The sequence below is a fragment of the Geotrypetes seraphini genome, chromosome 11 (genome assembly GCF_902459505.1).
Source record: "Geotrypetes seraphini chromosome 11, aGeoSer1.1, whole genome shotgun sequence".
Lineage (NCBI taxonomy): Eukaryota > Metazoa > Chordata > Amphibia > Gymnophiona > Dermophiidae > Geotrypetes > Geotrypetes seraphini.
The window spans coordinates 31291238-31317997 of record NC_047094.1 but is presented as its reverse complement, the minus strand read 5'-3'; the positions used below and the strand labels follow the sequence as shown (position 1 = coordinate 31317997).

At 39.3% G+C, this 26760-nt stretch overlaps 1 protein-coding gene across 2 annotated transcripts; it reads right to left on the bottom strand.

Annotated features, from left to right (window-relative positions):
• On the bottom strand, positions 1–25242 carry CEP20 (centrosomal protein 20). Of its 2 annotated transcripts, XM_033963098.1 has the most exons (5): positions 25119–25242; positions 23160–23357; positions 17631–17715; positions 16737–16873; positions 1–313 (listed from the first exon to the last, which is right to left on the bottom strand). In XM_033963098.1, exons 1-5 carry the CDS (start codon positions 25186–25188, stop codon positions 237–239), a joined length of 567 nt encoding a protein of 188 aa, XP_033818989.1. In that variant the 5' UTR covers positions 25189–25242; the 3' UTR covers positions 1–236. The 2 variants fall into 2 exon arrangements, with proteins under 2 accessions (XP_033818989.1, XP_033818990.1); XM_033963099.1 differs by lacking the exon at positions 23160–23357 and having other exon boundaries at positions 25119–25175.
• Positions 25243–26760: the final 1518 nt, after the last annotated feature.

The following is a 26760-nucleotide window of genomic DNA, read 5'->3' as shown; positions in this document are numbered from 1 at the left end:
GACATTTTATTATCTTTATTTTTAAAAAAAATCATTTAATAACTTATAAGACAAATACCAGTATTTGATTGTTGTAACCCACTGCAGAATAGTTTTAAAAACAGTAATTATTTTTTATGTTGATTCACTAAGCCACATTTGTGCTTAATACACATCCCATTTTATTGTATGGAGACTATTTGCTATTAAAATGCCAGTATGGCTTAATGAATCAGCCTCAGTATGTGAAAAAATAATCATCTGTATGGACCACGCACAATGGATTGTCCTGTATTGCTGCTGGCTGCCATTCTTCTTCCATCTGGAAAATCATCTGAAAAGTAAAGTGTATGTATTACTATATAGGTTACTCCTTCAAATAATAGTGCTCCACACTTTTATCACCAAAAATACTGATGGACTGCTGCTTACACTTCTTACATGAAGTTGAATGAAAGAGATTAATAATGGATCTCAAGCACTCACTGTTACACTGCCACTAGAACAAGTCCCAGCGTGCAACATACATGTGAGCTATCATCGGTCCTTTACACTCTTTATTCTTATCAAATTCTTTTTTTATCTCATCTTCTTTTACTCTCTATTTTAATTTTATGATAGTACTTAACTTAAACAAAGTTTTACTGCCCGATCATATCTCCATGTCTCGACGGAAGATCTCCGCTTCGCTCCCTGCTACGAATAACAGAGCTTCTTCAGGAACAATCTTATTGGACTTAACAGTTTGTTGTGCTATGTTAAGTAGCATATTCAGAATCTCTGAATTTTTTAGAATCTCCGAATTATTTTAGATTCGCCCGCACATTAAAGCGTCTGTCATCACTTCCGGGATTTCTCTACCGGAAGTTACTATATAGGTTTACATTATGTCAGTGTGTCGCAAACATTTTAAGCTTTGGCACCCAGAAATGTGTGGGCATGTGACATCATCACGTCAGCATCCACGGCCCTGAGCCTGCTATTAGCACTATGTGTGTGTGTGTGTGGGGGGGGGGGGGGTGCTGCAGAAGGAGAGGTGAGGAGAAGGAGCAGAAGCACTGGCAAGGAAAGGCATAGGCACAGGTTGACCTCTCACTGTAAGAGGCACGTTCTGTAAACAGGCAGTCAGCCATTGCCAGTACCTCTCCTCCTCACCGGCATCTCATGGCACACCTGGAATCTGCCGCAGCACACAATTTGCAATACACTGCATTATGTACTGACAAACCAGAAATCACTGAATAAACATTAAAATATGGTGAAGGGATCCTGCATATTTTCACAACAAAGTATAATTTTTCTTTCTTTGGAGTAAGAGTATTCATTTCTTCCTATTCCATTTCAGCTTTCAGTTCAGTTGGAAACTAGATTGCGATCCAGTGCCATGAACCTTCATTCACAACTCCCTGGATATTTTTCTGCCTGTTTTATATTTCCTCCCAGTTCACTAAGCACCAAAGTCTTCAGTCAGAGATTGTGTAACAGATCTTTCTATATAAATTGTTTTGTGATGTTCAAGTCAAGCCATTTATAGCCTGTTTTATTCAAACCTATGCAATTACCAGCATTGTTCTCAATTAGACACATTACCTTACCTGACTTTTGGGTCAAAAATTATTATTTTTTACAAAGCAGCAGACACATGATTAAATTACCAGCTATATAAATTATATTTCGTACACCACATTGCCAAAAGGAACAGCTTACATTTTGTGAGAGCAGGTGATACAAGACGGTTAAGCTTTAAGCAGCACACAACTTGCTGAAGACTTTCCTTCTAGCACAATGCTACTGCTAATGCACTGCTCCCCGTAGGGGGAATGGAAAACAAGACCTATAAAACCTCCTCTCTCTCTCTCAGGAGTTAGAGTCAAACAACTTACCCCCAACACAGCTAGCCTTGTAAGTTACTACAGTGGCTTTGCTTATACATGGTGTCTGGAAAAAAATGGAACCCTCAACATTTTTCCAAATAGCACATTTGTTTTTGGGTTATTAAAAAATTACTATTATTGACAGGTGCTACAGCAAGATGCTGTAAAAACTGGATGATCCCTGTTTTCAAAACATAATCATTCAGGAAGTAACCATAAAGATCTGTTTTAGCAAAATTGTATTTTATTTATTTCAAAAATTTATATTCCGCTTAAAACCTAAGTGGATTACAGTATTCACATACATAAATCCAAGACATCAACACATAAAATTACCAACATTTTCAAATCTTCAACCATACAAATCTAATAAAAACAGAATCTACCAGTCTAATGGTGAAAATTGACTACTGAAATTCTCTATATAAGGGTATATTACAGAAAGAGATTTGGCGTCTTCAACTTATTCAAAATGTCACTATTAAGGTTATTATAGGATCTAAAAAATATGACCATGTTACTCCGTTGTTGATATACTCATCCTGATAATATTTAAAACACATTAAAACGAATGAACCAGCATTTATAGATAAATTGATTATCCCTCATGAACCATCTAGGACACTTAGATCCTCAAACCAATATCTTCTTTGTGTACCCTCGTTGAAAATAATCGGCACTCGCTGTACAACAATATTTTCTGTAACAGCTCCCACAATCTGGAATTCTTTACCTTTACACATTAGATCTGAATGTTTTTTTATTCGAAGATGCCTTTGAACTCTAGATACTCTTTTCTGTCTAAAGATATCTAGAGATGCCAGGTACCCTTTACGTATTTGCTACTCATAAGAACATAAGAAATGCCTCTGCTGGGTCAGACCTGAGGTCCATCGTGCCCAGCAGTCCGCTCACGCGGCGGCCAAACAGGTCCAGGACCTGTGCAGTAATCTTCTATCTATACACCTCTATCCCCATTTCCAGTAGGAATTTGTCCAATCCTTTCTTGAACCCCAGTACCGTACTCTGCCTTATAATGTCCTTTGGAAGCGCATTCCAGGTGTCCACCATACGTTGGGTAAAGAAGAACTTCCTGGCATTTGTTTTGAATCTGTCCCCTTTCAACTTTTCCGAATGCCCTCTTGTTCTCTTATTTTTCGAAAGTTTGAAGAATCTGTCCCTCTCTACTCTCTCTATGCCCTTCATGATCTTGTAAGTCTCTATCATATCCCCTCTAAGTCTCTTCTTCTCCAGGGAAAAGAGACCCAGCTTCTCCAATCTCTCAGAATATGACAGGTTTTCCATACCTATTATCAGACGTGTTGCTCTCCTTTGAACCCTCTCGACTAACGCCATATCCTTCTTAAGATACAGCGACCAATATTGGACGCAGTACTCCAAATGCGGGCGCACCATCGCCCAATACAACGGCAGGATAACTTCTTTCGTTCTGGCTGTAATACCCTTTTTGATTATACCAAGCATTCTATTCGCTCTCTTAGCGGCCGCTGCACACTGTGCCGACGGCTTCATTGTCATGTCCACCATTACCCCCAAGTCCCTTTCCTGGGTACTCTTATTCAATAACATCCCTCCCATTGTATAGTTGTACCCCGAGTTTCTGCTCCCCACAAGTAATACTTTACATTTCTCAATGTTGAACTTCATCTGCCATTTCGCCGCCCATTCTTCTAATTTGTTCAAGTCCCTTTGCAACTTTTCGCAGTCCTCTGTAGTCCGAGCTCCATTAAATAGTTTGGTGTCGTCCGCAAATTTTATTATCTCGCACTTCGTCCCTGTTTCTAGATCATTTATGAAGATATTAAATAGCAGCGGCCCGAGCACCGAGCCCTGCGGGACACCACTCGTGACCCTCCTCCAGTCGGAGTAGTGACCCTTCACTCCTACCCTTTGTTTTCTACCCTCCAACCAGTTTCTGATCCATCTATGTACGTCTCCTTCCACCCCATGGTTCTTCAGTTTCCGGAGTAGACGTTCATGGGGCACCTTGTCAAAGGCTTTTTGGAAATCTAGATATATGATGTCTATGGGGTCTCCTTTGTCCATCTGTTTGTTTATCCCTTCGAAGAAGTGCAATAAGTTCGTTAGGCACGATCTTCCCTTGCAGAAACCATGCTGGCTGGTTATCAGAAGTTCATGTTTTTCAAAATGTTGATCGATGTTTTCTTTTATCAGTGCTTCTGCCATTTTCCCCGGAACCGAAGTCAGGCTCACCGGCCTGTAGTTTCCCGGGTCACCTCTTGATCCCTTTTTAAAGATGGGCGTAACGTTGGCTATCTTCCAATCTTCCGGGATCTCGCCTGTTTTCAGGGATAAGTTGCAAATTTGCTGCAGTAGTTCCGCTATCTCCTCCTTTAATTCCTTCAGAACCCTTGAATGTATGCCATCCGGACCCGGGGATTTGTCAGTTTTTAGTTTTTCTATCTGCCTACGAACGTCCTCAAGGCTCACTTCTATGGATGTTAATTTTTCTGCCTGACTTCCATTGAAGAATTGCTCAGGTTCCGGTATGTTGGACGTGTTTTCGTTTGTAAATACAGATGAGAAGAACATGTTAAGCCTTTCTGCCACTACCTTCTCCTCCTTCACCACTCCCTTCCTGTCTCCGTCGTCCAGCGGTCCCACTTCCTCTCTAGCCGGCTGCTTCCCTTTAACATATCTGAAGAATGGTTTGAAATTTCTTGCTTCCCTGGCTAGCCTCTCTTCATACTCTCTTTTGGCTTTCCGGACCTCACGGTGACATTCTTTTTGATGCTTCTTGTGCTCTTTCCAGTTCCCCTCAGTTTTGTCCTTTTTCCATTTCTTGAATGATTTTTTCTTATTGCCTATCGCTTCCTTCACTGTTTTGGTTATCCACGCCGGGTCTTTTGTTCGATTCTTTTTACACCCTTTCCCGAATCTGGGGATATACAGATTTTGCGCCTCGCTCACCATGTCCCTGAAGAAGGACCAGGCATGATTTACCGTTAGCCATGTTTTGGAAGTGTTCCTAAGTTTCTTCCTTACCAATTCCCTCATTGCTTCGTAGTTTCCTTTCCTGAAGTTAAAGGTTGTCGCAATGGATCTCTTGCCTTTTGACACTCCTACCTCAACCTTGAACTTGATCCAGTCTCTTTTCTTTCTTTTAACAGAAATTCAGCAACATAACATGTGTTTTTCCATTCCTTGTGTTTGTTCCTTTTATGTTTCCTTTCTGTTTTAAGTTTTTTATTGATTTTTACATATAACAACAAGTGTCATAAATTGTCATACAATTATTTTAACAATACACTTGATATATCTATAATGTATTTTATATAAAACATATCTTATATTATCTTTATTACAATTTTATATATCAATAAATTATAATGATTTTATCAATTATTATTTAATTATTAATCCTTTTCCCTCCCTTCATTTTGTTATTGTTACATAAGAATAATATCTATTATGATAGATCATTTATAATTTATAACAAAGAGAATAAAAACCTTACCCCCTCCCACCCTCCCTCCTTTAACCATTATCTTAATATGGGAAAAATGAAAATCAGTTGTTACAATATTCTGTTAATGGTCCCCAAATCCTCTTGAACTTATCTATATATCCTTTTTGTGTTGCAAATGTACGCTCCATCTTATATATATGGCAAACTGAGTTCCACCAAAAATTATAGTTTAATTAATCTGTCACAATTTTACCAGTTATGTGTAATTTGTTGAACTGCTACTCCAGTCAATATAAATAAAAGTTTATTGTTATTTGACGAAATTTGACTCCGAGCTCTCATTGCAGTACCAAACAAAATCGTATCATATGTCAAGGCTACCGGATTTTCTAACATCCTATTAATTTGAGGCCAAATTGATTTCCAAAATATTAATATGAATGGACAATAAAATAAAAGATGATCTAATGTCCCTGCTTCTAGATGACAATGCCAGCATCTATTAGACTTAGAGCTATCAATTCTATGTAAACGTGTAGGGGTCCATAAAGCTCTATGTAAAATAAAAAACCAAGTTTGTCTCATAGAAGCTGACAATGTACATCTTAACCTCCAAGACCAAAGTCGTGGCCATTGAGATGCATTAATTTGATGCTTAATCTCAATGCTCCAAATATCTCTAAGACCATTTTTTTTCTTTTTATGTACGAATCCAGATATCAATTTATACCACATTGCGGCCTGGTGACCAATGGAATCTATCTGGAAACATAAGAATTCCATACTATGATAGTTATTAAGGTTTTTCCATTCAGGGAACCCTACCTGGATGGCCTGCTTCAATTGCATCCATCTAAAATATTGTGATTTATTTAAACCAAATTTATTTTGCAATTGTGAAAACTCAAGCAGTTTACCTTTATTCATTACATCTTCTAAAATCCGAATTCCAGCTATCATCCAATGTTTCCAGATAATTTTAAAACCGCCAACTTTGATCTTTGGATTTAGCCATATTGTTTGAGTCATTGATTTAGTTATTGGAATAGGAGTTAGGTTACTTATATACCTTATAGTTTTCCAAGTATCAACAAATATTTTGTGTTCCTTATATAACCTTGGCATTTGAATACTGATAACATGACTCAGACGTAAAGGAAACATTAGTCTCCATTCTAACCAGAACCAATCTGGTATATTTTCAATGGGCTCTGGGAGGATCCAATACATACCTTGACGCATAATATAGGCTTGATGGTACCTATAAAAATTTGGAAAATTTACCCCTCCCTCCGCAATTGGTCTTTGTAAAGATACTAGAGCAATTCTGGGTTTTTTTCCAAGCCAAATAAATTTTGTTAAAATCTTATCCAATTTTTTATAAAAAGACCCCTGAAAAAAAATTGGTATCATACCCATTTGGCAACAAACTACTGGTAAGATCATCATTTTTACAGTTTGCACTCTCCCCCACCAAGATATGCACAAAGGGTTCCATTGCTCACACATTTCTGACACTTTTTGTAATAAATTTTTTTCATTAATTTTCATAGTCTCATCCACAGTTTTAGTAATCCAAATTCCTAAATATTTTAAACCCTCCTCTTTCCAGATAAAAGAAAATGAGTCAAATAAACTTTTTGTACAATGTACATTGAGTGGAAGCACTTCTGATTTATTCCAGTTTATTTTATATCCTGAAAATTTTCCAAATTTTTCAATCAATTCAAGCAAGTGTGGAATGGTTGTTTCCGGATTTCTCAAATAAAGTAAAATATCATCCGCATATGCTGATAATTTATATTCTCTATCCGAGTGCGGAATACCCTGTATCTCCTTTACCTGTTCTATAGCTAATAACAAGGGTTCCAACACGATATCAAAAAGCAAAGGAGATAGTGGACATCCTTGTCTAACCCCCCTCTGTAGAATGAACCGTTCTGAAAAATTATTATTAATATATAATCTAGCAGCAGGGGAGCTATACAATGCTTTTATTATTTGTATAAATCCGGATCCTATACCAAACCATTCCATTGCCTGATACATGAAGGTCCATTCCACTCTATCAAAAGCTTTTTCAGCATCTAATGAAATAGAAAATGCTGGGTCATTAATAGATTTTGTTAAATACAACATGTGATGTGCCAATCTAGTATTGTGAGATGAGTGTCTTTGAGCTACGAAACTTGTTTGATGCATATCTATAATGAAAGGGAGAGCTTTAGCCAATCTTAGTGCTAATGCCTTAGTTAAAATTTTTCCATCTACATTTATTAAAGAAATAGGTCTATAATTTGAAACCAAAGTGGGATCTTTATTTGGCTTAGGTAAAACTATTGTTATTGATTCAGCCATAGTACCTGTAATACAACCTTTATTTAGTTGTGTCTGATATAATTTTAATAAATAGGGCATTATGATATTTTGAAATGATTTATAAAACTCCACTGTATAACCATCTCCTCCTGGAGCGGATCCAACCCTAAGGGATTTCAAAGCTGTATCTAACTCTTTTAAGGATATTGGCTCCTCTAAACTTCGTTTTATATGTTCAGGAATCTTTGGTCCCTCTATTAATTTTAAAAAATCTAAACCATCCTTTTCCTTTTCTGAAAAAGGCTCAGAAGAATACAAATCTTTATAAAATTTTAAAAATTGTTTTATAATGGGATCAATTTGGGACAACATTTCACCACTCTCATTTTTAATGGCAACTATCTTTGTTTTTCTTTTTTTTGCTTTAAGATAATTTGCCAGCATTCTTCCCGCCTTATTCGAATTTCCATAATACAAAGCTTGCTTTACAAATAAATCTTTTCTAATTATTTTTGAAGAAATTTCATTATATTTACCTTTAGCTTTTAAAAGTTCTTGTATGAAATAATCCCATTTTTCTATTAATTTTGATTTTAGAGACTTTACCACTTTTTCCAAATCTGTAAATTGCTGTTTTTCCTTTTTTATTTGCAAAGCTGAATAAGAAATAATTTGTCCTCTAATGTATGCTTTAAAAGCATCCCACAAAGTCTCTACTGAAATTCCTCCTGTATCATTAATTTGAAAATAATCTTTCATTTTTTCCAGAAGATTTTCATAAAAGTCATTATTTGCAAGCAATGCATTATTTAATCTCCATATAGGTCTATTTCCATTCTGATCTATTATTTTAATTTCAATCCACACTCCAGCATGATCAGATAGTATAATTGGATCAATTACAGCCTGTGTGACTTGATGTACTAATTGATTAGAAACAAAAATGTAATCTATTCTAGAAAAAGAATTATGAACCTGGGAGCAAAATGAAAATTCCCAACCATCAAAATGAAGTATACGCCAAATATCTTTTAAATCACAAGATTGTACCAAATTATCAAGGCCTAACGATTTTATAAATCTTCTCGGACTTTTATCCATAAGTGGATCCATAACAGCATTGAAATCCCCTGCTACTACCAGATTTGAAGTAGCCAGTGGAAGAATCAATTGTTGTAGAGTTTTAAAAAATTCATTCTGATTCGAATTAGGGGCATATATATTGAAGAGCGTCATGGTGGTATTTCCCATGTCCATTTCCACATATACCCACCTTCCAAGAGGATCAGCTGCCTTAAATTTAAATGAAGCAGAACATTTTTTATTTATTAATATAGCAACACCAGCTTTTTTTCCTATTGCCAAAGAAAAATAACATTGTTTGACCCAATCACCTTTTAGCTTTATAGATTCATTATTTGACAGATGGGTCTCTTGATATATGCAGCATATATCAGCGTTTTGTCTTTTTAAAAATAATAATGCCTTTTTTCTTTTAATCGGGTGATTGAGACCATTAACGTTTAAAGATATTATCTTAAGATCCATCATGTACTAATATAATTTGTAATATAACAATCTCATCTTCAATATTCTTTATGAACTCCATTTTCCCATATATAAGATAATTCAAATAATTGCCTACTTTACCCAAACCCTTAAAGTTTAATACACACCCATTCCCTCCCTCCCCACCCCATACATATACGAACACTTGGAAACGCAAAATAGATCAGGTCTGACATTACTCCATCACAAGCTAAAAAATTATAATTTTGTAATTATTACTCCATATTAATAACATAACATAACATATTGCTAATAGAATTTAAAATTTCTATATCTTTGTTTTCTTTTCTATTCATTTTCACAATCATATATACTCATATTTTTAAATCAATCACTCTATATATATTCCATAGATATAAGAATCTTTTAATTAACTTAAATCAATCTTCACATGCATTTTTAATTCCATTCATAAAAATCATTTCTCCAAAAATTCTAAATTAGAAAATATTTAAAAATAAAACATAAATAAAAATTTTTATAACTCATTCCCATTATCATACTTATTTGTATTTCCAAATCAATCATACAGAATCTTCGAGAGATATATCAATTGACCTTTCTCTTTTATCCTATTAAAAACTAATATCTGCAATAAAATGGGTCAAATATACTTCCTAAATCACTCAATTAATATATTTCTTTAAAAATAAAATATTAGTTTTCCCTATACAACCGTTTATTTTATTCTATATATGTTCTTATATATGAGTCTTTACATCCGTTTTCTTCTAATAACATGAACGCTTTATTTTCAACTTCCTTCTCGAGCTCCCTTCTCACTCTCCGTAGACGTAAAACGTAGAAGCAACCAATCTTCTTTATTTCCGGTGCGATCATTTATTAAGGAGAAAGACTTCCTGTCTTCGCGCAGATTTTTATCATTGACTCAGTGACTACTGTATTTCTAGTGCACTTTTCTTTTTTCTTTATTTATTTATTTTTTTACTTCCCTTTGAGAATAGAGAAGCAATGGCGTTGAGGGATATCTCCTAAAAGGCTGTCCTAGTCTATCTTCCAGTCTCGCATATATATAGAATCTTCTAGGTAAGTCAATGCTTCGTCTTCCCTCCACGTCATTCAGCCATTGACGTGTTTGCATGCACTCCGAGTCCGTTCCATGCTCGTGATTGTAATCATCGTTGTTTTTTAAAGTAAGTTGAAAATTCCAGCATTCTAAACGGTGTATTCACTTTTATATATTTTTCAGAATTCCTTTGTAGTAAAAATTAACTTAGAATGAAATAAATCAAAGTGAAAAGTATTTGATACCAAATCAATCTTATTGAAATACTTTGAAATATTCCCAATTTTTCACTTAAGAAGTCATTGGTTGTTCACATTTTTCAAGGTATTCTGCTAATTTTTTAGAATCGGTGAAGTTCTGTGTTTTATTTCCTAAAATTACTTTCATCACCGCTGGGTAGAGAAGTCCATATATAGCCCCTAGTGCTCGTAGTTGAGGTTTTAAATCAAGTAGTTGTTTTCTTTTTAGGGCAGTTTCTCTGGCGAAATCTGGTACAATATGTATACGTGCATCCTGACATCTTAGATTTTTGTTTTCTTTAGCCAGCTGACATATTTCAACAACATGTTGATATCGTAATAATTTAAAAATAAAAGTTCTTGGACCTTTTTGTGTGGTTGTTTTTTGTCCCGGTATTCTGTGCGCTCTTTCGATTTCAAGAAGCACCTTGGACTTTAAAGGCAGTATCTTTGGAAGGAATTGTTCTAAGAAAGTAATGGGATCATTTTTTTCCACTCCTTCCGGCATCCCAATGATCCTTAAATTATTTCTTTTTTCTCTATTCAAACAGTCTTCCAGATCTCTCTTTATTATTTCCATCTCTTTCCAGGCTTTTTTGTTTTGCATAACTTCAGCATGTACCTCTTCCGATTTTTCTTCCAAGTGTGTTATTTTGTTATCAATTAGATCAACTCTTTTTGTAAGCGTGGCAACATCATCAATTGCCTTTTGAAGTTGTTTTTTGATTTCCAGTACGATATCTTTGATCTGTTTTATTTCTGCCATCATATCTTGATCTCCTTCTGAAGGCAACGGTACTTTTGAAGGTGTCCCTGGTTCCAGCTTTGATCGTTTATTACTGCTTGTACCCGATCCTCCGGCTCCTGCATCGTTTTTATTTTGTTTACCCGATGCCATTTTCTTACAAACCACAGCTTTTTTCGGCAAAATATCGGTATTGGAGCTTTTTATTTTGAAATAAGAGCTTGTTTGACACGGAGCCCGTCTGTCACCCGACCATTTGCTTGCGTGTCCAAGCCACGCCCCCCTATGTTTCCTTTCATAACTTTATTGTAGTTCCTTTCCCCTTTCCATGTATAATCTGTATGGTTTGTCCTTAGTTTGAAGATATCTGTGTTTTAAACTATTATACCCCTTATTTTTTATTAATATTGTACTTTCGTCTAGAATTTTGATAGGCGTGTAATAAAATGTTAAATAAACTATGAAATTAACAAATAAGTGGAGCTTTTAATAATGCTTTAAAAGATTTCAAATTTTGGCATAACCTTAAATGAACCTGTTAGAGCATTTCATAGTTTCAAGTTTATTAGGATTTTATATACCGCCTATCAAGGTTATCTAAGCGGTTTTACAATCAGGTACTCAAGCATTTTCCCTCTCTGTCCCGGTGGGCTCACAATCTAGCTAATGTACCTGGGGCTATGGAGGACTGAGTGACTTGCCCAGGGTCACAAGGAGTAGCGCGGGGTTTGAACCCACAATCCCAGGGTGCTGAGGCTGTAGATCCAACCACTGCGCCACACACTCCTCCGAGTGGACCAGCCATTGAAATTGCTGCCGCCCGTGTTTTCTATAATTTATCTCATTTACATGTTCAAGAGATAACTTCATTGTTGATTCTGATCGCAAAGTGCACGATGGAAAATATTTCCTCAAGATTTGCACCAGGTACCAAGGTGCCTTATCATATATTACTTGATGTATAATTATCAAGATTTTATACTCAATTCAGAACGTTAATGGCAACCAGTGTAGCTGTCTTTTCACCGGAGAAATATGCCAATATCGAGATACCCCTGTGATCATTCTTTGCTGCTGTATTCTCCACTACTTGCAAAGCCCATATTTTAGATTTAGCCATGCTTAAAAACAACGCATTGCAAAAATCTAATTTTGTAAGAACAAGGCTCTAATCACTATGCAAAAATCTGTTACTGATAACATTGGTTTTACCCTAGAGCAGTATCTCACAAACTTTGTCGAGCCAAGGCACACTGAACAAAGTAGCTGCGGTTCAAAGCATCCGGAAGTCCATGGACGTTATACCATGATGTCATCATGCGTATTGTCATCATGTCAATGTCCATGCATGCACAAAGGCCCTGAGCCGCCAGTGGGGTGTGCTGGAGAGGAGAGGCGCTGATATTGGCTGATTGCCTACAGGAGGCACGTCCTGTAGGCAGTCAGCTGGCCCCAGTGCCTCTCCTCCTCCCTAGTGTGTTGTGGCACACCTGAAATCTCAGGAAACACACTAGTGTGCCGCAGCACACAATTTGCGATACACTGCCCTAGAGAGAACCCGCATCTGCATAAATGCTCCTTTAACAACCTCTAAAAATGTTCCTGCATGGTGTTTAATGAAGACAACAAAGTTGTGATTACATTTTTTCAACAAAATAATGCATCTGGTGCAAAGCATTTGCTAAGGGAGTTTCCTAATAAGGGTCGGACGATTGCAGTGTATCTTGAAAACTATGTAAAGGGTCCCTTCTTTTTGGACACCATGTACAATTGTATCCAAATGTAGTATGGAAGAAAGGGAAGTCTTTTGTAAGTGCTCTATGGAATCATTTCCTTTGTATTTCCTGCCTATCTTCTACCATCAGTCCAAGAGTGAAGAGATATTCACAAAAAAAAAGCAGGGGGATGCTACCTCTACACGCTTTATAAACAATTGGATTTCATTCAGAGAGCCGATATAAGCATGGTTGTAAAATTCCAGGGAAATCGAATGAGAATAATTATCTTTTGTTTAAGGATCGTTTCCATGACAGTCATAGTTCACCCCCTGCTGGTTAAAAAAAACCTGCTTTTATTTCTGCCAATTATGACAAAAGTTGCAAATTTAGGTTTTTTTTTTTAAAGCTGAAGGTAAAGTAGAGCACAAAACAAATCCAATGTTTTAAAGGAGGGGGAGCAGCAATAGCAATGTGTAATCAAAGTATTTAATTATTCTCAGATGAGTGTCTTTATTTTCCATATCTTGTTAGTCAAAATTTATAAATATAATATTGCATGGCAAACTGAACTGTTATGTAAAACTACAATCATAATTTTAAAAACAGTCACATCACAACATATTTAAAATATACACAGCAACTAAGGAGAGAGTTAGGCCATAAGGACATAAGAATAAACTTACTGGGTCAGACCAATGGTCCATCTAGCCCAGTATCTTGTCTTCAGAGTAGCCAATCCAGGTCACAAGTACCTGGCCAAAATCCAAATAGCAGCAACATATTGCATGCTACTGATCCAGGGCAAGAAGTGGCTTCCCCCATATCTGTCTCAATAGCAGACTATAGACTTTTCCTCCAGGAACTTGTCTAAACTTTTTAAACCAGCTACATTAACCACTCTTAGCACATCCTCTGGCAATGCATTCCATAGCGTAACTATTCTCCAAGTGAAAAAATATTTCCTCCTACTGGTTTTAAAAATATCTCCCTATAACATCAAGTGTCCCCTAATCTTTTTTTTTTTTTTTTACTCAATCAAAAATTACAATCAATCCACTTGTACCTGTTCTACACCACTCAGAATTTTGTAGACTTCAATCATATCTCCTCTCAGACATCTCTTTTCCAAGCTGAAAAAACCTAACCACTTTAGTCTTTCCTCATTTAAACCTACTCTGTTTTCGGTCTTTCAACCATTATAGGACATTACCTCCTATCCCATGACTTTCTAATTTTCTCAGAAGTACTTTGCCAAATGCCTTTTGAAAATCCAAATACACACCATCAACTGGCTCACCTTTATCCACGTGTTCATTCACTCCTTCAAAAAAATGCAGTAAATTGCTGAGGCAAGATTTCCCTTGACTAAATTCATGCTGGCTCTAAACTAAACTAAACTAAACCTTAAGTTTGTATACCATATCATCTGCATAAAGAGAGCTAGGCACGGTTTACAGGTAAATTCAATAAATGAGGGAAGGACATTAATCCATGCTTATGTATATGTTCTGTCATTTTGTTTTTTATAATAGTCTATACCATTTTGCTTGGCACCGACATCAGACTCACTGGTCTATAATTTCCCGGATCACCTTTGGAATCCTTTTTTTTTTTTTAAATTCTTTATTCATTTTAACACTCACAATAAGTGAAGTAGTATATAACACCTTTGGAATCCTTTTTAAAAATCAATGTCATGTTGGCCAACCTTCAGTCTTTCGGTGCCGTGCTGAATTTTAAAGAAAAATTACGTACGAGTTCTGACAATTAAGTTCGCAAACTCATCCTAGAAAAAGTGCTTTACACTTCATTGTTGAATATTGCTAGTCACCTTTGAAGTACTCCCCTTGGGAAGCTATGCACCAACACCAGCGCCTAGTCCACACTTCAAAGCAATTTTAGAACACTTTTTTTGAAATGCCCATCAGAGCTGTCATTGTATTACCCTTGATGTCCTGAATGTCATCAAAATATCATCCTTTCAATATTTCCTTTATCTTCAGATTAAGAAAAGTCATTGGGGGCCAGATCAGGTGAGTAGGTAGGGTGTTCCAATTCAGGCTTAGATGCACAATTTTTTGTCTGACTCTGGAACAGCGATTGATGTTCCAACAAGCTTCCATGCAAATTATTTCCACAGAGGCTTGCCCTAATCCTGTCTGACCAGTCGCCCCGAGAGCGACTTCGACACATGTGCAGAGCCGGTTTGGGAAAGCCCGAACAGCTGAGCAGCAGGGGAAGCCCCAAAGCAGCTTCCCGCAACTCAGCTTTTAGGGTATTTTCTTTTAATGGCACAGATGTTGTATGTGTGTCATACACGCACAATCTCTGCCCTATTTTTTTTAAAAAATGCCTTGCTGGCCCTCTCCCCGGAAACAGAATAGAGGTAGGAGAGTTGCCCACTCCCTCCTGCCACTGTAGAAATTCCCCCCGCACCAGCCAAAATCAGAAGGGATGCCCACTCCCTCTTGCCACGGTGGAACCCCCCACCCCAGCCAAAATTGGCAGGAGGGATGCTCACTCCCTTCTGCCTACCACAAACCTCCACCCTCACACTGACCCTGTCTGTAAGCCTCTCTCCTGAACCGACCCCTTCCCGCTTCCCTTCCTAAAAAAATAATAATAATAATAATAATTTTTTTTTTTAAATCAGTAGAAAGAATGCCCACTCTCTCCTGCCACCAGATATCCCACGAACCCCCCCCCAGTACTTGGAAATTAGTAGACAGCAGGAGAGATACCTAGTCCCGCCACCACAAAATGGCATGCCTTCTCCTTACCAGTGCATCATGGGATGAACAGGGAGGGACCTTAGACTCCTCCCTCTGTATCCCCTATAATCGGGTCAACAAATATGATCGGTCGCTAAACTAGTCAAACTGGTTTAGCAATGATTGTTAGAGGATCGGAAGCTTTATTGCATCTAACCCACAGTTATTTGTTTTCTAGCTAAAAACTCCCTCAACAGAGTGTGCCATGTGAGCTGGTGCATTATCGTGATGCAAGAGCCATGAGTTGTTGGCGAAAAGTTCAGGTCGTTTTCATCTTTTTCATGCAGCCTTTTCAGCACTTCCAAATAGTAAGCTTGATTAACTGCCCAGTTGGTATTCCTAATGAACAATCCCTCCAATATCAAAAAAAGTTAATAACATCGTTTTTGACTCTTGATTTGGACTGACTTAACTTTTTGGTCATGGAGAGTTGGCTGACTTCCATTGTGCACTTTGACACTTTGTTTCAGGGTCGTATTGGTACACCCATGTTTCATCACCAGTGATAACACGGCCCAAAACATCATTTGCTTCTCCAAAAGGTCTTGGCAAACTTCGACTCTCCTTTGTTTTTGTTCATTGGTGATCTCCTTTGGGACCATTTTTGCACACACCTTTTTCATGCCAAGATTTTCCTGTTTCGCTATCGACGTTTATTTACTTGGTCTGTTATGCTTCTCAGTGTCAGCCAATGATTTTGACACATACAAGTCGATGAATTTTTACAATGTTTATCAGTTCTGCTCATTATTGGCTGCCCTAACCTTTCTTCATCAATGATGCTTTCTATCCCCTCAGAAAAATATTTAATCCGAATGCACACTGCAGTTTTCTTCATGGCATTATCCCCATTAACTTGGACTAACATGTCCCTGATTTCACTTCCACTCTTGCCAAGTGGTACAGAATATGTCAATGACAAAAAGAAGTAAATAGATTTATATTAGTGTTTCTACATGCCATGGGGATATTCAGAAAATTCACATATACAAATAACTGATAATATTTTGTTGAGCAGCCACAATAATCCTGAATTAATCATACCTATTACATTCTTATTGGTTTCTCTGCCGAGATGTGTTCTGGAGTTCTGTGCTACAGATCCTTTCTGAAATGCACTGCAAACTTTTTCTTCCCTGTTACCATGTAAAAACTGAGAAAGAATCCCATACAGAAGAGGTCTGAGAAAAGAAACAGATGAAAACAAAAATAATCGATTACAAAACTAAGGGGGGAGGGAGGTTAGGTGACACACAGGAAACACATTGTGCATTTAAAACAAAGAACATTAACACACATGGAGCTATGTTAGGCTTTTGTAATCATCAGCTGCAGTGGTGTTAGCTCCGATGATCACAGAATTCCTATGAGCTTTGGAGCCAATACCACCATAGCTGGAGATTAAAAAAAACAACTAACGCCGCTTTGTAAAAAAGGGGGGGGGGGTAAATTTGCCCCATTATGTATATAGCTATAAGGCAAGCAAGGAAAACAAGTTAATTTATAAGAAACATTTTTATTTCCCTAAACATTTCCTTTAGATAAAGACAGGTTGTTTACCATCTCCAAGAAAGGGAGAACGAGAGGGCACTCTCTAAAGTTGAAAGGGGATAGATTCCATACGAACGTAAGGAAGTTCTTCATACAGAGGGTGGTAGAAAACCGGAACGCTCTTCCGGAGTCTGTTGTAGGGGAAAACATCCTCCAGGGATTCAACACAAAGTTGAACAAGTTTCTGCTCAACTGGGCTCATTTAGAGCACTGGTCTTTGACCTAGGGGCCGCCGCATGAGTGGACTGTTGGCTATGATGGACCACTGGTCTGACCCAGCAGCGGCAATTCTTATGTTCTTATCCTGATCCCTGGAAGTTACTCATTCTCTGCCTGAAATTTTTTTGCATGTATATTGCAGAAAATTCTCAAGTTATTATTGCTTACATTGCTTTTCTGTTTGGATCTTCAACTATATTTAATTCATGAATGAGAAACTGTCTGTCCAGTGGAACTTCAGGCTGACCAGATTCTGAAAGACAAAACATCTTAAGATGATTTCAGTTTTAATTATTCAATTTTTTATTGAACCTTTACAACCAGAACATAACAAATATCTTAGCATCAGTCCTTTGTAAAGTACAATTTGACTCTTATTCCCCTCCCTCCCATAGGGGGCATAAAGTACCAAATAGATGTTCAGTGTAGTCAAAATTAAATTAATCCATCCAGCAAGATATTTAAAACAATGAGAACACCCATTTAAAACAATCAGAACACCCTTCAAAAACCTAACTACATCCAGGTGGGCCACAAGCAAAGCTCTCTTCTCTCAGTCCCAGACACATGAGAGCCCTGCTACTTGAGATCTAAGAGATGCTACTGCTAATCCCTTGTCAAGGTCCCTTTGAAGGAACGCCAGTACAGAAGAGATTGGGGCATTGCCTGGATCTAACATTTCTTTGCTGCACCAACAATGAAACATCTCTCATGTCTTAGCATACACCAACACTGTTGTTGGCTTTTTGGCTCTAAGGAGAGTAGCAATGACTACTTCTGAGTAACCTTTTTGGACTATTGCTGTGTGCTCAAGAGCTATGCCATAAGCCGAAAACGTTCCAGATCCTCTATGGCAATTGGTCCCTGCAAGAGCAAGTTTGGATGCACCTGGAGTCTGAGACTATTCTTTTGCAGTTGTACGAGATCTACATACCACAGGCGCCTGGGCCAATCTGGTGCTACAAGAAGCATTATTCTGTTGGGCAGAAGCACACCTGCATGCAATCTCTGCAGTGCGTGTGGCCAGAGTGGACAATATTCAAGTGGATTATCTCAGCAGACAGACATTAGACCCAGAAGAGTGGTGGTTGTCCCTGAAAGCGTTCTAGGCCATTGTGAGAAGATGGGGTCATCTGAAGTTGACCTTATGGCGATTGCAAAGAACAAAAAGGTGAATTGGTTCGTCAGCCGATAAGATAAGCGATTTTATCAAATTTTATTAAACTTATTATTATTATTCAACAATGGCCAGAGCCCGGGTTACTGTATGTGTTTTCCCCTTGGCCCATGATAGACCAGGTGATCTGTCGTATAGCACATCACATGGAAACAGTTGTTTCACCTCCTGCTGAAGTGGAGCACTCCTGGTGCCTCCCTGCCTGTTGACATAGACCATTGCAAAGACTGCAGTCGATGCAACGCCAGACGAACTGCTTGTAGTTCAGGCCTGTTGGTAGACCACTTCTGCTGCGACGGAAGTCCATGGTCCTTACCTGGGTGACCACTGCAATAACCCCCCCCCCCCCCAGCTGAACAAGCTGGCATCTGTCGTTAGGACAACCCATGAAACTGATCCAGAATGTAATCCCCTTTGCTAAAGACTGTGGACTGAGCCACCAGCTCATGCTGCATCTGGCTGCTACTGTCCAAGGGAGCAGAACTTGCAGGGAGTCCGAGGCAACCGGTGAGACAAGGTATGCTGGAGTGGGTGCATGTGTGTCTTCACCCAGGGCACCACATCTATCATGGCCAAAATTGATCCAAGGACTTGAAGGTAAAGTCACACAGTAGGCACTGGCTTGGCCAATAGATCTATAATTTGAACCCAAATATTTTGACTGCATGCTTCTGGAAGAAAGACTCAGCCTTCTGTCGAATAAGACCCCCAGATATTCCAGAGACTGTGTCAGAACAAGTTGGCTCTTTCAAAAGTTCATAATCCAGCCCAGGCTCTGTAACGCCTCCACAACTGTCGCTATTGCCTTTTAGCCTTCGGTTTGGGTCGGAGTTCTGATAAGCCAATCATCCAAAAATGGGTGCACTTGCCAACCCACTCTGTGGAGATGGCAGCCACCATTACCATAACTTTGGTGAAAGTTCAGGGCGCTGTTGCCAGCCCAAAGGGAAGTTCTGAGAACTGATAGTGATTCTCCAACACATAGAATCTGAGGAACTTTCTATGTTCCAGGAAGATTGGGATGTGAAAGTAAGCTTCCATCAAATCTAGGACAGCCAGAAACTTTCCTGGTTCCACTGCTTCGATGATTGACCGAGCGGTCTTCATCCGGAACTGAGGAACTTTCAGGGCCACATCTGACATGTTTGAAATCCAGTATGGGCCTCCACTCCTCTGAGCCTTTCTTGGGCATGTCTAAGTATATGGAGTATCTGCTGGTGCCTGAGTCTTCTGGAGGGACTGGTTTTGTGGCTTGAATTTCTAGCAACCTTTGTAATGTTGCCCGGACCTTTTCTGCTTTCTCTGGCCGGCCTGCCAGTGAAACCATAAAACGGAGAGAGCCATTTTAAATTGGATTGCACCACCAGGCCTTCATGCAGAATTCATATGTTCAGCCACCCTATAATAAAAACCTGCCGATACAAAAGATTCCTTGACAGAACACTAGCCTTCCAAGTAAGTCAACAAAAAGGCTGGCAAGGCATCATCATCAAGCACTCCTCATCCTATCTTAACTTCAGAAAACAAGTTAAAACCAACCTGTTTAACCGATTTGTAACCTAAAACTCTTAAACCCTCTCTTGAACTCTTATCCACATGTACTCGATATCCCCACATTGTGACTTTATTTAACCAAAGGCTTTGTAACTTCTTCAAATTTTTACTTTAACTACTTCGATCTCTTTGTATTCTAACTACTTCGCTGATTGTCCAGTGCCTCTTGTTGTAAACCGCCTCAAACTATCATGGCTTTGGCGGTATATAAAAATAAAATTATTATTATTATTAAATGAACTCTATCTTGTAATCCTCTCTGATAATCTCCAGCACTCAGTGGTCGGACGTTGTCCATTCCCAGGTCTCCAGATATTCTAAGAACCAACCTCCAATCTTCAGAGGATTGGCTTGAGGGCTGGAGTCATTGTGACTTTTTGGCTGGCACTGCTGAGAGAATTTCTGTCTGTGTTCTTGAAAGACTCTCTGGGTAGAGGCTCCTGTGGATTACTGGCGAGAGCACCAGGTCCCATGAAAAGACCTCCGGTTCTGGCCTCTAGCTGCTCGGGATCTGCTGTCTGGCAAAAATCTTGGTTGGTGATCTTGTACACTAGTCATAAGATCATCTAGGCCCCTGTCAAACAGCATCTGTCCCCTGAATGGGAGCCTGTTCAGCATTGTTTTAGAGATCAAATCACCCACTCATTGCCTGATCCAAAGCATAAGACAGGCTGAGATTGAAAATGCTGAGACTTTCCCCATGACTCTAATTATATCCCAGAGTGCATCCACAACGTAGTCTATTCCAGCTAACACAAGTTGTGGCTGGGGCTCAGATTCCATCAGGCTTTGATTTCAGTCAGAAACCTCTTCTATGACACTACTCGTAAACACATTTTTTCAATAAGTGTGCCTGAACACTGGAATTCCCTACCTACCCAAGAGGAAAATATTGCTAAATTTGAAACAAATTTAAAAACCTTAATGTTTAAGGATGCATATAATTTGTTACCTCCCGCCCGTTCAATTTAATAACTCCCTGTAACTCAAAGATAACTAAGGAAGATCATAGCCTCCCCTTCCTCTTGTATTACCCTTTCTCCTCTCGCCTATAAATGATTGTAGTTCCAGCTCACTTTTCTTATGTCTCGATTTGTCTTGTAATTACCCTAGGTATTAATGATATGTCAATAGTTTGTTAACAGTTTTAAACTTTATTTTTAATGTTATGTACACTGCTTTGACAATATTAAGGCAGTACAGTATATCAAATTTTTAATAAACCTGAAACTTAAATGTTAGGTGTATGCCATGAAGGAGGCCCAAGGCTGGAGCCTCAAACTGCCTCTGGAGGACCATATCCACTCTAACATGCTGCGGATCATAAGAACAGCCTTACTGGGTCAGAACAATGGTCCATCAAGCCCAGTAGACCATTCTCACGGTGGCCAATCCAGGTCACTAGTACCTGGCCAAAACCCAAGAAGTAGCAACATTCTATGCTACTGATCCAAGCCATGCCTCCCTCGCTTGGTAGAGAAGTGTTTTTTGCCACCTGGGCTACCAGGGAATCCACCTTTGGCTTAGCAAACATTTGCTGGAATTCCTGATCTATTGGATATAGTTTAGTCAATGGTTTTAGCCATCCTCAGGGAGCCTTCTGGAGTATCCCAGAGCTCTGTGGCTAGGATCCTCATGTCCAGGTGCCATGGAAAAGACATGGGTTGAGCCCGGACCCTGCTCAGAATAGAACATTGGGCAGATGGAGGTTGTGGAGGGTCTTATCTTCAATTCTGTAATGATCTCCAGCAATGCAGAGGACTTAAAAGTCAGTGAATGGAGGGATCCTCTATATAGGTCTCCGAAGGATACACCTGCCATCTGCAGACTAAGGGACTGATTCTATAAAGAGCACCTAAATCTACTGGTGCCACCTGCGTGTTAATTACACTTAGGTGCTGTTTACAGAATCGCAGCTAGCAACACCTATATAAAAACTTACGCCTGAAATGCGAGTGTTTTAAAGGCCTACATTTCAGGCGCCTAAGATTTTGGAGTATTAAGCTTAGCGGCAGGCACCTATCTTTCTTAGAATCAGATAGGTGCCCATCACCCAATTAAATTTTTTTTCTCTATTACTGAGCCTATTAAGGGTATTTTGCCAATTAAGTTAGGTGCCTAAGAGGCGCCTAACTTTAGGTACCCTTTGTAGAATCAGCCCCTAAATGTCTGCTCCTGTCCAAGCAGGAAAAGCAGCTCCTTGAAGTCACATAAAAAAAAATGCAAACAAACCTAAAAAGATACTGCAAAACAATAAAGAAATAAATGGAGCAGAAAGGCAACCTCACGCTTGCCTGCAGAAGGAAGAACTGAAGGGGGCAACAGAGATGTGGAAAAGGAGGAGTTGAAAAGTTGTGATTGATATCTTCTGCGGTATGCTCATGAATACAGATGGACTACCCTATGTATGGTTCAGCATACCATCCCTATTGCACCCACAGAAAACTCTGTCTTTGCTCTTCTATCCCACTGAGCCTACTGAATAGCTGTATTCTCTCTCCAAAGCCATTCAAAAAAATAAAGACGGGAGAGGAAAGAACTGTCAGGTAACATACACCCAAAAAGAAAACCAAACATTTAATTTCTCTTTCTAGGATGCACAATGCTATTTACTTCTCGAAAACTATAAATGGAAAAGAGCATCTATTGCTTGCCCTCTGTTAAATTACAGTACTCTGGATCTCTATTTTTACTTTTCATGATGCTAGTATTGTTTATCTCACATTTGTAAAGGAGGAATATGAAATTTAACTTTAAAAGAAATATGTTTCACAGAAATACTGGCAACTAAAATTATCAACCACTGAAATAAATCTGAACTCAAGGCAACATTACTATACCAGAAACATAACTATAAGCTTCACTGTATTTGAAGACTGGGGTGCACAAATTATGGTTTGTGTCTTAGTATCATTATTTAGGTAGCTGAATTATAGCAGCAATTAAATAGCATATTAACATAATACCTGCACGTAGAACAGATGCTGTGTATTTATATTGGTTGAATTCCAAATACTCTCTAATTAGCTCATTTATCAGAAGGTTTTCATGGCATAGGGGAGGACGTGGTTCATGCTGATCATCCAATGTACTGAACACTTCTGCTCTGATCCTTGCTTTTAATTGTCCAAGTACACCTCTTTTCTCCAAAGTGTCTTTTAGAACTATGAAAAAGGAAGATGAATCATTTGTACAATAGTCTCAGTTAACTGCTACTCTCACACTATTACCATATTTCTCCCCAGAATCTCCACATTGTTATAATGCTGATCTTCACACCTCTGCTAATAGGCTATTTTAGAAAAAGAGTTGCACAAGGACAAAACTCAAACCCATCCTCGCTGGATTTGAATCCATCCTTGTCCATCCCCATAAGTAATCTCTTCCATCCCTGTCTTCATAAACAACAGAAGTAGTTATTTCATTTAATTATGCTACTGAATTAGAGGCTCTGGCAGAGACCTACATAAGAGCTGCCATACTGGGACAGACTGCAGGTCTATCAAAGCCCAGTATCCTGTTTCCAACAGGGGTCAACCCAGGTCACTTATCACTTATATAGTGCTGAAAGGTGTACGCAGCTTTGTACATTTTTACATTTATAGACGGTCCCTGCTTGGAGCAACTTACAATCTAACTTGAACAGACAGACAGACATGACAGAGGGTAGGCGATGCAGAACCCAAGGTGAGAGCAAGACAGGTTGTTAAGGAGATCAAACTACTGTACACCTTTTTTTTTAATATGGCTTTATCAACCATTTCCTACCATCTTAATTTTATTTTTTGTATTAACAAAATGGTCATGTAATAATTTCACTTGTCTGAATTTTAACCCACAAATGCTTTGTGCAGACTACCCCAATCCTCCTGCAAGATTATACATTTATACTGCTGCGGTGTAAGAACGATGGTAACCATAGCTCCACACAGACTACCCTACTACTGTTAGGAGTGTAACTACTACTCTATACAAGTTATCCCAGCAATTTAGGATTTGAAATCAGCAAGTTACCCCAGTTTGCTTAGAAAGCTGTGGAAGACCCAACACTATTCTCTACTCATCCGTTGCATTCTAAAAAGCAGAGAATGTTGGTTGCTCTGTCAGTCCCCTAAGAAACATGGAAATACTGTAAGTAGCTTTCAACTCTGTCCCATCTGTAAAGTACCCATGTCTGCTTGTCACCCCCTACCCCTGCTGTCTTGTTTGTCTGTCTGGTTGGATTGTAAGCCATATCGAAAAGGGACTGACTGTCTTTTCCATGGTCAATGTAACGTGCTGCGCTATAGGGGTCTCAAAGTCCCTCCAAGGGACTCCAAAGTCTCTCAAAGGGCCGCAATCCAGTCGGGTTTTCAGGATTTCCCCAATGAATATGCATGAGATCTATGTGCATGCACTGCTTTCAATGCAAATTCATTGGGGGAAATCCTGAAAACCAAAACTGGATTGCGGCCAAAGCGAAAGCAATGGTAGTCGACCATCCTAATGATTCCTTCACCAACCTGATAAAGAGGGAATAAGCTTGTGAAAGGTAGAGTAAAAGTTAGCCCATAAGAACCTACCACCTGCAACTTATTTACTGACCCTTCCTTTAATTCTTCTTTTTCTTCCACCTGCCCGAAGCACGCTTAAATTCTGCAACTGGGGTTCTCAGCCACTCGGATTCCCTCCCGTTCACCTGTCTCCCGCCCACAGTTTTCAAGCGCTACCATACAAAGGCTTCGTTTTGCAACCTGCATCTTGCAGCAACCAACTGAACCGTGGCAGTTGCAGACGAGAAATCTATCATTTGAAAAGAAAACACATTTCCCCCAAACAACGGTGCAGCGCCAAAACTGACACAAAAACCTATCCCCGTACTCTTTGTGACTCTGTACAGCGCTGCGTGTGTCTGGGAGCGCTACAGAAATAATTAGTAGTAGTACCGGCCTTCAGGTCCGTCACCGTCGCCATTGCAGCTACGGGAGGCGGGCTCGGAGGGACGTAACTGCGCATGCGTGGTGCGCGGGGTTTGAGCCGCCTTTTTTTTGTGCAGATTGCATTTGCCTGAAAAAGTGCAGTGGCTTATAACCTTAAAGGGTTGGGCTTCTTTTAAAAATCTTCTTGGTCAAGGCTGCGGCCCCCTTTCCTGACCCACCAGCAGAAGCCTGTGCCGCTGTCGTTTGTCTCTCGTCCTCTCCCCTCCCTCGTTTTATCTGTTACGGCTTCACTTGCCGCCTGTACCGCGAGGCTTCTTTGCTCTTCGGAGCTGGTGTTGCATCTTCCTTTCGCGGCATAAAATGAAAAGGATGAAATGCCAGTAGGAAATAGTAGCGGCAACCCCCCCCCCCCCCCAAAGAAAAGAAAAGAAAGTTTCCAGGCACGCCTGATGTGGCCAGTGTGGGCTATTCAAGTAAAGTGATGGTAATTAAAATAAGAAAAATTTAAATATTTATTTATTTGGCTTTATATCCTATCCTCCCATGAAAGCTCAGAACGGGTTACAAGTTTACATACATAACAACGCATGGTAAAATATAACATGATAAATATTGCAAAGTGTGTGACACAACATGATGAGCACTGCATGACCAACAGGATGGCATAAAGTCATATATACAAAGCATCGTATTATATACAGTGTATTACAAGCATGGCAGATATATTCCGGAACTTGGAGGCAAGGAGGATGGCAGTTTGAGTGCAGAGCTCCTCTCCCTGGACAATCTGCCTGCTTTTAAATATCAGCAGCAGTGGGAGATCAATTGCTTTTACACCTAAGCAGCAACGGGACCAACCCACCAACCTCTGCAGTCCATTGGAGAGATCAATCTACCTGCTTTTAAATATCAGCAACAGTAGGAAATCAACTGCTTTTTACACCTCAGCAGCAGCGGAACTATCCGCACAAAGACCCGATCCAACCAAAAGTGTGAGCTCCACCTCCCCCTGCAGTACACTAGGAAGATCAACTGTTTTTTACACCTAAGCAGCAACAAGACCAGCCACCACTACTGAGAGCCCTTTGCCCTGATCCAGCCAGACAAGTAAGCTCTTCCCCTGCATTCCGTTGGAAAAATCAATATGCTTGCTTTTAAATATCATCAGAAGTAGGAGATCAACTGCTTTTACACCTAAGCAGCACCAAGACCAGCCGCCACTATCGAGAGCCTTTGTCCCAATCCAGCCAGACATGTGTGCTCTTCACCATACAATTTGTTGGAGAGATCAATCTGCCTGCTTTTAAATATCAGCAGCATTGGGAAAACAACTGCTTTTACACCTAAGCAGCAGCAGGTACATCAGCAACCACCAAGAGCCCACAGACCCGATCCTGCCAGGAGCGTGAACTCCTCCCCCTGCAGTCCATTGGAGAGATCAATCTGCCTGCTTTTAAATATCAGCAGCAGTGGAGATCAACTGCTTTTACATCTAAGCAGCAATGAGACCAGCCACAACCACCAAGAGCACTCAGACCCGATCCTACCAAGAGTGTGAACTCTTCCCCCCCTGCAATCCGCTAAGAAGATCGACTGTCGGCTCCGGGCGGCTTTCCCGCAGAGGAGAGAATCCTGCATTCACCGTGGA